The sequence below is a fragment of the Octodon degus genome, unplaced genomic scaffold (genome assembly GCF_000260255.1).
Source record: "Octodon degus isolate 3935 unplaced genomic scaffold, OctDeg1.0 scaffold00008, whole genome shotgun sequence".
Lineage (NCBI taxonomy): Eukaryota > Metazoa > Chordata > Mammalia > Rodentia > Octodontidae > Octodon > Octodon degus.
This window is the reverse complement of record NW_004524584.1, coordinates 2478040-2490618: the sequence shown is the minus strand read 5'-3', so window position 1 is coordinate 2490618 and position 12579 is coordinate 2478040. Positions and strand designations below refer to the sequence as shown.

The window sequence follows — 12579 nt, the reverse complement described above, 5'->3', positions numbered from 1 at the left end:
AGAGAGAGAGAGAGAGAGAGAGAGACAGACAGACAGACAGACAGACAGACAGACAGACAGTCACCGAGAGAGAGGGAGAGACAGAGGAGATGAGAGATGAGAGACAAGAGACAGAGAAGAAAGGATCCAGGGACAAGAATTCATTTTTCCAAAGCATACTTCTAGTGACATAGTGACGTGCCCCTTCTCACCAGAGCCCACTTCCAAACATGAGACTTTGGGGGGACATTTTAGATGTAAACCACAATATCAGGTGAAGAGAAGTAATGACTCCAGAGTTCTAAGTACAGATTTGATAACTGGGGCATGAAGTTTTAGATGCAATATTTTCATGTATTTAATTTCTGAAGGTAACTTTAAAACATTATATATAAAGGCTTAGAAGAGGAAAAATTCAAATCATAATCCCACCACCCTGGGGAAGATTAAGGAGAGAAACATTCCAGGTAGCAGTAACAAGTACAAAAGTCTGGAGGCATGGGTGAGTTTCACAAATTCCAGGAACAAAAGAGCAATGGTTAAGGGCAGATTTTGCAGGGTGTTGACAGGCCTGGGGCTGGACACCTGCCTGTGGGTATGTATCCCCTTCCCAAGCTTCCTTTTCCTGGTAACTGTCCCTCAAACACTGAGGTGTGGTGCTGGTAAGTGTGAAGTGCTACAGGAATGGTAGATACACCCGGATCTTCTCTCCAAGGAATCTGCGACTAAAACAGGTTCGAGGCACTCTCTCAATCTGTGAGAGGTGTTGTGTAGACCTAGACCCCAGGGGAAGGTTCTGTGCTCTGTGTGGATGAAGAGCAGAGTTCTGACAGTTAATCTCCTGGTCCCTCCACCCTAATAGCCAGCCACACTTGGCCTCAAGTGCCAGGAACCTTTCTTTAGCTTCTGCTGACCTTGGGCATTGGATGGAGGTGTTTGGAAGAAATACTAGAGTAAATAATGTTTCACTAAGACTTTCTTTTTTTCCCCTATTATTATTTTTTCCATAATTTTATTGAGAATAAAACTTTCATCTTCAGAAATTTTCAGAAGCTTTAATAGGATTTTCACACTCCAAAAAGGAACTTGAGTGAACAGCAGTTCTTACATTGACTTCTCAGGCTATGCTGTGAAACGCCAGCATTACAGGTTGTTAAACTGAGAAGCTTTCAAACTCTGTTTCGGCTGAGTCCTGGAAGGCCAAGAACAGTTGAGGAAAAACAAAAAAAATGCAAGGATTCTAACTGCCAGGACCATATGGTTGTTGAAAATCTTCATTGCAGCAAACAGTTTTACCCGGGAGCGATGGATAAAGTCAGAATGTGAGAGACCTGAGAGGCAAAGAGAAGCATACAGTTATCATTTGACTGCTTTCCATGAGGCCTTCCAATACAACTGTTGAAAAAGTATAAACTCATTCTAAATCATGCAGTACACCTGCTGGCTCCAAAGAACGTTCCAGTAACTGATGTGCCCTCTTGTATGAACTACCTACAATGTGTGCTGTCCACAAGATGATTTGCTGTCTCATTATGGTTTAGATCTAAAATGTTGCCTAAAAGTCTCATGTGTTCAGCAATGGGGCCGTGGAAGGGCATTGGATCATATGGACACTATACTCCTCAGTGGGATTGATGCATTGAAAAATTCATGGCTGAATATCCGGTTGTGGGGAGGTAGGGGTGTGATTTGAAACGTGTGCTCTTGTGGGTGTCGTGTATTTCGCTCCAGGGAGGAGAAACTGACTAACACACATCTGAACTTAGAGATTCAGAGCTCCACCTGCTCTGACCACTCACTAGGGTTACGCAGAATTCCAGGGCTTCACTGGATTCCCAAACCCTTCAGAGGCATGTGGTTCATTCACAGGCCACCTGACACCCACAGAGGAAAGCCAGCAGGCCTTAGGAAGCTCCCAGTCTGTTAAAGCAGTCTGGACACCCCAAGTTATATGATGCAGAGAAGTGGGGAGAGTAGAGCAGACCGTGTTGGGTGCCCAAGAGGAGCCCTGAGCTCAGCTCCCTGGTTAGGGCCTAGGTTCACGCTTCATAGATGCTAAAAGGCTTAGTGAGTGTTGGGGTCTCTGAGGGCCACTTGGTACGCCGAGGTTCAGGGACAGGCCCACCCTGGGACTGGAGAGGCCCAGACAGGAAGGTGGGTGGAGGGCTTCAAACGCCCAGCTAAAAGTCCAGACTTGGTTGGGTGTAGGAAACAGGATTTCGGTGATGTTTTCCATCCCACACAGGCCTCGGTGAGTCACAGAAGTGCCTAGGGCAGCACTTGGCTCACTCCACCTGGAGACTGCGCCCCTGCTGCTGATAGGCGGGACCCTGAGTGCAGGGACGCTGTTCCCAGCCAGTCCTCAGCTGCCGGGCCCACCCTTTTCACCCGGTCCCGCCCCGCGGGGCGGAGACTTCCGGCTCTCCGCCCCGCCCCCTCCCGGGCGCGGGTCCCGCCCAGCTCACAGTAGTGGCGCGCGCCGGGCTGCGCACACTAAGAGGGGCTGGCGAGCCCCAGCGGGCAGCAGCGGCTAGGCTTGGAGGACAGATGTGTTCAGGTGTCGTCGGGGCGTGCAGGCTTGAGCTTGGGTGAAGTTCTCGAAGAGGACAAGACGGAGGCGAGGGGATGCAAGCGGAGGAGCCCCGCGCCCCTGGAGCGCCCGGAGCGCCCGGAGCCCGGGAAGCCAAGCGCGCCCTCGGCCCGGAGCTGCGCCTGACCAGCCAGCTGCTGCCGGAGCTCTATGGCTTCGTGCAGCGCGTGCTGCTCTATCTGGCGCCCGTCTACCTGGCCGGCTACCTGGGACTCAGCATATTCTGGGTGCTGCTCGGCGTCGTGCTGTGGATGTGGTGGCGCCGGAACCGCCGCGGGAAGCTCGGGCGCCTGGAGGCCGCCTTTGAGTTCCTCAACAACGAGCGCCAGTTTATCAGCCGCGAGCTGCGGGGCCAACACCTGCCGGCCTGGGTGAGCGGAGCCGGGCAGGGTCGCGGGGCGGTGCCGGACCCAGCTTCGGAGAAGTGCGGTGCGCTGGGAGGCCGGGGCGCGCAGAGCGTGGGAGGCGGGGCGCTGCGACCGCACACCCGACTACCACCGACCCTAGGCGGGTGACAGTCCTTTACTCTTAGAGATGGGAATTGAGAACCTGGGTTTCACTTAAGGCCCAGAACCTGTGTGAAGTCATAGGCGGGCCACACCCAGGAGAAAAACAGGGACGCCCGGGACTCTGCAAAGTTACTTGTGAGGGAAACAGTAAGGCACTTATTCCACTGCCTGTTGATTCAGAGAACGAACGCCGGGTACAAAGTATAGATGGATGAACACTGCGAGGCCGAAACAGCGGGCTCTGGTTGCTGTCGGCCGAGCGCGGGGTGCGAGCGGGGCTGGGCGGAGCTGGGGGCGGAGGGGCTGCAGCCGCGCGCGTGGAGGATGCGCGGGCGCGCACCTCGCTCTCCAGCCACAGCCTCGGGCTTCGATGCGGAAGGGCGCCGACTAGGGTTTCTCCAGTGCGCCTGGTCCTAGACATTGCCTGGCTCATTTAAAAGCAAGGTCTGGGGGCCAGGGAGATGGCTCAGTGGAATAAGTGCTTCCCTGGCAAGCACAAGGGCCTGAGTCCAATTCCTGGTTCCGCAAAAAAAAATAATAGTATACTCTGGAGAGTTTGGCGAAGGCTGGTAGGAAGAGCGTTTCAGGGCCTAGCGTGCGACAAACCTGCCCCACTGTGCCGGGGCACCACTTTCTCGGGTCCTTTCCAGTGCGCTCCTGCTCATGGGGAAGATCCCTGAGGTTCCTCAGACTCCCATGCCTTCTTGCTGTGTGTGGCCTGTGCTCTAAACCCAATTGGGCCATAGAGTCACCACGCCCGCCCTCGATAATAATCTTGGCAAGAAGAAAACATTATCGGTGAGAAGAAAACATTACAAAGGCTATATTAACGTCAAAGAGAAAATGTGCCTTTCTACATTGAGTTTGGTAGCGCTGAAATTACAAAGTACTATAAGCTGGGTAGTTTATTCAACAGAAATTCATTGCCCCTTAATTCTGGAGGCAAGATCAAGGTGTCTGAGACCTCTTTATCTCTCTGTCTTCCAGTGATTTTCCCTCTATGTACAGGTCCACGTACAACAGTCGTACTGGATGAAGGCCCATTCCAATCACCTTATTCTAGTTTAATTACATTTTAAAGACTATCTCTAAATACAACCAAATACTAAAGTACTAGAGGTCAGAACATAGGAATGTGAGGCTAAACAACACAGTCTGTAACACTTAGTTTGACAATCGAGATTTTTTCAGATGGATTTTTTTTTTTTTTTTTTTTTTATTGCATTTGGTACAGGGTCTCAATATGTGGCTCAGACTCGTAGCAATCCTCTTTTTGGCTGGCTCATGATGCCTTCAGGGAGTAAGGCTTGAGGATCTGGGGATGGAACCACAGCAGTCTGAGCCTGACTGCTCTGTTTAAGCAGTCACTTAAACAACTGAGCTAATGGGCAGGCCCCTGAGGTTTTTTCTTTTAAAGAGTAAAAATAACAAAACCACAGAATTTCCAAACAAGATGATAAAGGTTCTTATATTGCATATTATTATCTTCAAAGTAGTTGTTCAGATTATCAGATCTAAGTATGCAAAAATGATTAAACAGTTAGGCATTAGCCATTCCTTTCAATAAACCAATAGAAATTAGTAGTACAATTAGCTTAGCTCTCTTGTGTGTAGTGGATTACTAACTGATTGTGAACTTGTTACACCCAACTGAATTGAGCTAGTGTGAGGGTGGGAATGGGAGGCCCACCTGAGGATGGTTACCAGCAGCATAAGAGACAGGACTGGAGAGGCTGTTGGGAGGCTGTTGGGAGGCTGTTAGGGAAGCTGTTTGGAGAAGCTGTTGAAGCTGCTGATAGCTGCTGGTTCTCTTGGGCTATTCTCCTGGGGACTTATCATGCTGGCTTTCTTGATGGACTTGTCATGCTGGCTTTCTTGATGAACTTGGCTGTTCTGGGAGGAGGATCTTGGGATCTCATTGTCCCTAAGAATCGCTGTGGTTCATTTTGGGGAGCTCTGGTTCTCATCTTGAGCGTGGCTTCTTGGATCCTAAGGGGAAGACGGTGTACAGCTCAGTCTCCTGGAGAAGCTTATTATGTTGGCTTTCTTAATGGGAACTTAGCTTTCCTTATCTCTGGAGGAGCTTGGGACCTCACTGTTGCTGAGGATCGTTGTGATTCTTCTGTGGGGAGCTTTGCTTCCTGGCTGCAGTTCATATCCCTTATACTTAGCCCACTAGCACAGATCCTTGTTCTGGCATAGACTTTCTAGCTTCCAACTCTGACCTTTGGGCCTTCCCAGTGCAAATCCGTGAACTGGACCTGCATGAGACATTGTCATGGACTGTAGGCCTCCAATTTGATTTGTGAGAGACATTGTTATGGGCTGTAGGTTTTCAGCTAGACTCATGCAGGATATTAGGATCCAGGCCCGCAGCTGGATTCTTTAGTCTTTGGGGACAGATTTCCTGAACTCTTTGTATATGATTCTTAGGTGATTATAAAATGATCTTATAAAATGTGTCCTGTATTGTGTTATTCCCTTTGCAAAAACCCCAAACCAGGATACGTGTGTGTGTGTGTGTGTGTGTGTGTGTGTTTCTTTCCTGCTTTCTTTTGTTTTCCCCCATCCTAGTTCTTTCCTTTTGAGCAGAAAATGGCTACCATCATGATAATCAACCAATAACAAATGCTGGCTAGGCTGTTGGGGGAAGGGAACCCTTTTCCATGTTGGTGCGAGTGTAGACTGGGTATGACCACTGTGGAAATCAGTGTGAAGATTCCTCAAAAAACTAGGATTAGATGCCATTTAGTCCAGGTATTCCCCTTCTGTGAATCTGCCCAGAAGAAATGAAAACATCATACCATAGTGATATGAGTGCATCCGTGTTTATAGCAGCACAGTTTGTCATAGCTAAATCTTGGAAGTAACCCAAATGTCCATCAACTGAGGAAGGGATAAAAATTGGTGTTTTTATACAATAGAATATTACTCAGCTATAAAGAGAGATAAGCTTGAGACTTTTATAGGTAAATTGATGCACATAGAGACCGTACTCATTAGTGAAAAAAATCACAGCCACATGTGTAAACATCATATTGTGTCCCTAATTAGGAAACTTAAGAGTACATAAAATCATAAAGGTACAATAGATATTACGAAAAGGACAATAGAGTTTTATAAATAGGATTATTTATATTGGGTATGAAGGGGCCAAAGAGTTAGTGATAAGGGTATACAATGAAGAACCATAGCAATCACTTTCCTGAGGCAGCAGTCACAGGGCCACACTCCCACCCCCAACAGTGCAACTTAAGTACAAAAGGAATTTCATTAGAAGGGATCTGGTTCATCCTGATGGTTCTGTGCTGCCTGTCATTCTGAAAGGTATGGGCCCAGGGAGTAGACCTGACTTGTCCGTAGCCCCTGCTCAATCAATGTCAAGGGAGCTCAGGTCACCTGTTAGACCTATGTTGTGACCTGTTGTGGCTTCAGTCAATGAGGGTAGGCCCATGTTTTTTCCCCTTCCTATACTATGGAGTCCTGCAGGCATTTTGCTGTTTGAAGAGGCAGGGTTTCTGAAATTGGACCAAGAATCCTATAGAGGCAGTGGCACTCACATGTACATAAAGAAACAAGTATGGCTTCTGTTGGGACAAGGGACCCCAGGAGCAACCAGAGATAGCCAGCAGGTAGCTCAGCCTAAACACAAGAAGATGCTCCTTGGGTGCCTCACCACAGAGCCCATGCCCTAGGTCTGACCTGGCTGGGTGTGGCGAGGCACACAGTGAGGTGCTAGTGCCTTTCTACCAAGAGGGTAGTCTCAGGTGAGCGACAGATACATTACTGGTAATTGCTGGTGAGAACTGAGGGAAGTTGGAGATGGGAGCCTGAATAGGGTCCTCAAGTCCGTTGCAGGGGGTTGGGGTGTCAAAGACCTTGTAAAGGACGCCCTAGATGATTCCTGTACCACTTTGTCCATTGATCCCTGCCTCTTGACAGGGTCTTTGGGAGGGCCTGTCCTCAGTTTGGGTTTCCCAGAACTCCCTGGCAGGCTTAGCAGATCTATCGGGGGGCCATGGTAAGGATCCCTTTTGGATTGAGGCAGGGGTGCTGCATAGGGCATTCTAGGCTATGAGCACAGTGCTGTAGCACGGGCTGACCATTCCAAGGGAGCACTGTGTCCTTGGCCCGGCTGATGTGTGTGGTAGAGATGGATGGGCATGGCCAAGTTAAGACAGGTGTGATAGAAGCTGATCTCATTCTGACCCTGTGGAAGGTTTTTGAAGACCCTGCATTTAGGGGAGAGGTAAGTCAAGAGAGAGAAGTCAATGGGAAAATGATTTGAGCTAACATAGTAGTAGTGGGGAGCAGCATAGGATGAGTGGTGTGTGGGTGTGGGATTCTCTCTCTTGGTTGCCCAGGGTGCTTTCTGGTTGGGGTTGTGGGTGTCCTATCACTGTGGTTGGGATCCCAAAGTGTGAGGCATGTCTGGGGGGGTGGTCATCTGTGTGTATCTGGGAAGAACACAGAACCAGACTCCAGGAGCTTTCTGCCCTGCCTTGTGAAGGTTTCTAAGCCCAGGACAATGGGGAGGGAGCCTACTTGGTGGAATTCTCCTCCCTTCCTCCTTAGGAACACAAACTGTGAAGGCAGAGAGAGATGAAGCTCTTGCCCAAGATCTTGGAGCACAAATAAAGGTTCTCTTTATCATTACATGCTGACTTTTTAGGCATGCCTTCCCACCTTTGAGAACTGATTTCCTTGTGTAGAAGTGGGGACAATGGTTTACAACCTTCTATGATATCAAGGAGACATTTTTAAAAGTTACCAGGTGGCAAATTCAGTGGAGAGACTGAAGAAAAGTGTGACTCTGGTGTGGCTCTGTGCTCTACCCTGCCTTGCACAGGTGTGACGCTGTCCCCTGTGCAGTAGCAGCCTCTGAGGGGGAGGTTGGACATCCAGCCCACGTCTGCTTGTCAAGCCATGTGCTGCTTGAAAGGGGCATCTTTTTCCAGTGTACACCAAGTTCCCATGATGGGACGGAGGCTGAGGCCAGGCTGTTGCCTGTCAGCTCTCAGTCATTCCTTCCTTTCTTGCCCAGTCTTAGATTTCTCTCAACTCTACTGCAAGCTGCTGCCTCCAGGGGGTCATGAGGATCGCTCTTCCTCCCCCAGCCTGCTTTTCTACCCACACAAGGAGATGGGCCAGTTGGTCTTTCAGAGCTATCTCGGCCCTGCTCTTTGATCTCCAGTCCAAGATCAGACTCTTGCCCCTCTCTTGGGCTCAAAAAGTAGCCATGAGCAAAACTACGGATGCCTTTGTCCTGTGAATGTGGTCTGGTCTTGTGGAAAAGAGCTAGAGGGCCACTGCTCCTCACATCTGCAAGGAGTGGCTGCATGTTTATGTAAGTGTGCCCTCCTGCCATCGTTTTTAGAAATACTTTTGAAGGACTCAAGAGCCACCTCAGTCAGCTGTCCTTATCAGGGGTAGGAACTGTGCCACACAGTGACAAGCTACAGCCCTTGTTATTACTTCCTCAGCTGTGGGCCTTGATGAGCCATGGATGCTGTCTTCCGGTTCCACATGAAGTTGTAATGAGTTGAATGTTTGAAGAACCACTTGCTTAGAGCCTCCAAGATACACAAGGGCTTGCCTAGTGGGGTCTGTCACTTTCTGTTCCTCAATTTTCCAGGCCTCCCAGTGCTACCTGTTCTCATTGTGGCATTAATAGCCAAGTGTCTGAGCAACAAATGCATCTTTTGGGAGCTGATTGACATAGTGAGCCAAGGGAAGAGTTAGTAAGAGGTTCATGAGGCCTGCTCTGTGCTTCTGGAACCTGGGCTGTGGTGGCTGGTGAGTGCTTTCTCGATGAGTGCCTGAGCTGAGCCTTTAAGCTCTGGGCCTCTTGAGACACTTGTGGTAACCTTGCCGATTGACTGCCCCAGCACATAGCACAGAATTGACCTTCACATAGTAGCCCATTCCTGGGTTCTCTGAGCTATTCATCAATGCACCAGTTGGACAATTAGTTTATCAGAAAGGGTGTTTATTTTGCTCCTGTTGTGTCTAAGCAGCTGAGAAGGGGAGTGTGGTGACCAGCTCCCTTGGCTCCACCCCAGTCTAGATGTGGGGTGGCTGAGGGCCACTTGCTAGGAAAATAGACTGAGGCTGGTTAGAGAAGGGAACAGAGTTGGTGGTTGACCTGTCTGCGATTTGGGTCCTGCAGGGCTTGCTGTCCTGCCAGGTGGTGGCAGCCCATTGGCAGCTGTGCTGGGGGTAGTTGGCCTTCATGTGTTTCCTGGAGGTTGGCGCCCAATGTTATGGGGTATGGATGCAGAGGCTGGTGGGCACTCACTGGGAGACGCCTCTTGCTGGGGCTCTGCCTGCTTTCTGGAAATGAAGTGCTTGGGGCTGCTGTAGGAGATCCTTTGGAGTCACAGGAGCCTACCATCCTTAACCAATCCCAAGTCAGCTTTTCTGTGGGGCCACCTGCCCCCCAAGATTCATTCCTCAGCCTTTCTTACCCTTGCCCCATCTAACCGCCTGTGGTATGGAGATGCTGGCCTAGTGAAGTGCACAGAAAGGGTGAACCACTTTCACAAAGCAGCAGATGGTGTTGTGGGGCTCTGGCAGCACCCTGGGATTATCCCCGCAGGCCTCCCAGGAGCCACCAAGGCTGGCTGCACTGCCAATGTTGTGTGTCTGGCATTCTTTGTGAGCAGAACAGATGACTCTAAGGGCCAGGCTCTCAAGGTCTGTCCTGTGCTGATGCTCATGTTAATTAGAGGAATTAAATGCTTGCATAACTTGGAGCTGTCACTGAGTATCTCAAATAAGATAAAAAGCTTAACCTTTGGGCTGGTGCCATGAAATCTGGTTTTAAACAAATATCAGGATGAGTTGGGGTCACTAGGGCCTGGAAGAAACCACTTGCTCTGAGGTCCCTGCAGCTCTGGGAGATCACTCAAGTTGGCTCAGTGTCAGACCTCTCTTCCGGAAGGAAGAGGCAAGGCAGGATTTTAGTCATGCCCTCCAGTTTCTGCCCCATGGCTTAGTGATGATTTATGGATTTATCATGTCTTGGGCTAGGATTGGGTAATAAGAGTGACAGGGTACAGGCTTCCTTCCCTCCAAGCCCAACACAGGGATCTCAGGCATCTATGTGTTCATCCCTGTACTCAGCCAGTAAACATGCACGGAGGCTTGTGATGTGGGAGGCACGGTGTTGTAGGTGGGGCCATGGATATGCGTGACACATGTCCCTCTAGGACCAGGTGAGCAGGATGGGGACTTAGGCCCATGAGAAGAGACTTTTCTGAGGTGATATGATCAGTCCTAGGAGGTGGCAGTTCAGTGCTGAGCAGCTTGGGGAGGGTACCTAATCCAAGCTGGAAGCAACCCAGGACACCTTCTTGGAAGAAGAGTCAGTGTGAGGGCCGGGGAGATGGCTCAGTGGAATAAGCGCTTCCCTGGCAAGTGCAAGGACCTGAGTTCAATCCCTGGTCCCACCAAAAAAAAAAAAAAAAAAAGTAAAATAAAGAGTCATTGTAGTGTTACTGGCTGTGGTGGGGTGGGGACCATGGCTTCCGAGCTTTCTGTGGGTCACTGGAGCTCATCATCTCTCTTAGGGTATGCAGATTCTAGGATAGCAGTTCCAGCACCCACACGCTTCTGCTCATCACCTCATGCACAAGTGCTCCAACTCTGTGGGACAGAAGTGCCCAGAGCAACCTTTCCTGCAAACCAGGGGCCTGAGGACCCAGGTCAAGGGCGGGCGCAGTTCTGTCCTTTGCCTATGGTGCAGCCCTTCTCAGTGAGCAAGGTGTGGAGCACAGACTCCTGGTTTTCTTTGATGTCTGGCTCGGAGCCTTGGTGGCAGCAGAGGTGGCTTTTCTGTAGGATGTGCCCAGTGACCCGGGGAGCCTTTGGGAGGTGCAGGCTTCCCCCTTGGGACCTTTGAGGGCTATGACCCACCTACACTGGGAAGCATGGGCCTGGCAATGCCCTGCCCTTCCTCATCACTGTCCTCTGTCAGAGTTCCTTGTAACAACTTCCAGAATTTCTGATCTGTGGAGACCTAGAGCTTCCAGAATAGGCATTGACATGTGCTTCAGGCCATGGGCTACCTTTTCCTCTTTTCCTCAGAAAATAGTCAGGAGGGGTTTGGGATAGATTTCTGCCCTGTTGGGACTTACAATAGGGACAAAGCAACATACTTTTATAGGCCCTGCACTTGAAGCCAGAGGTAAGAGCCTTGATTTCCTTGTCCCACAAGGCCCAATTGCCTGGATCCTCAAGCCCTAGATGTGCAGGAGGGCAAGGCCACTCTTGTCTGAGAGCCCTGGTCCTGCCTGTGTGCCACAAGTTGTGTGTCCATGGCCACTTGGAAGAACAAGCCCAGAGATTTCTCTGGTCCATAGGATGTCTCAACACCCTGGATTCACCATCCATTCCTTTGTTCATGTTATGCTTATTTCTTTTTTAAACACAACTACTTTTATAAATATTAAAATTTGGTTTTTTCAGATATAAAAGTGTGTGTTCCCCTTGTAGAAAATTTAGAAATGGCCTAAAAGACAAAATTGGAATAAGAACTTAGGAATTTTTCTGCCCAGAGATGGGTGGTTATATTTGACTGTACTTCCTGAACATGGAAGGTGTGTAAAAACTGCTTTATTTTAAAAATTGCACCTTTCCCCTTTGCCTTCCCTACCTTCCCACTCACTCCCCTTTTAAACATTCCTACCACAGTATTACAAGCATTTACCAAATATCTTTCAAGGACAATGATCTCTCTGATATGAGCATACCTAAGTCAGTTCATCTTTTTGTTCACATTGATCATTTCAGTCCTTTGCGCATTCCCTGCCCTCCATGCCTGTTCCTCGTGGGTGGTGGTTCCTGTATCTGACTGGAATTTCTCTTCAGCCTCTGGTTGGGGTCTGCTGACTCATCCTGCAACCCTTCTGCTCAGGTTCCCATACTGATTTGGACCTACTGATTTTTACGTCTTGTTTTTCTTCTGGGCTGGCTGTACGCGTAAGACAAGGTATGCGTCTTGTTCATTTCTGTGCCTGGGTCTCCTAGCTCAGTGTCAGTAATGCTGAATGAATGGTGCAGTGAAGGTCTGCTGTGTAAGTCTCCGTTCTTGTTTTTCAGTTTCCCTAATGTACTTTCCTGGAAGTTCAACTGAAACATCAAAAGCTATACACATCTTAAAGACTACTATTGGGCCGGCAAGATAGCTCAGTGGACTAAGCACCTGCTTTGGCAAGTGCAGGAACCAGGGTTCGATCCCGTGTGCTGTGCCAGCCCCGCCGCTGGGGTGCACTGAGCCGGCGACTGAGTTCGAGTGTGATGGTACAGACCTGTAACCCCAGTGCTCAGGAAGCTGAGACAGGAGCATCACTGCAAGTTGCAGGCCAGCCTGAGCTACACAGTGAGTTCAAGGTCAGCCTGAACTACAAAGCAAGAGCTCCTCAGAGAACTAAATAAATGAATGTATGGGTGGATGATTACATGCAGTTTCTGTGGTTAAATATTTGTCTTCCAAAAACA

The 12579-nt window shown here is 49.5% G+C and overlaps 1 protein-coding gene across 1 annotated transcript in view; it reads left to right on the top strand.

The window, feature by feature from the left end:
• Positions 1-2551: 2551 nt before the first annotated feature.
• Positions 2552-12579, top strand: part of Esyt3 (extended synaptotagmin 3) — a 49269-nt gene continuing 39241 nt past the window's right edge. Inside the window, exon 1 of the mRNA XM_012517506.2 lies at positions 2552-2940. Coding sequence (XP_012372960.1) covers positions 2605-2940 — 336 coding nt within the window. The 5' untranslated portion in view covers positions 2552-2604. The remainder of the gene's footprint in view (positions 2941-12579) is intronic.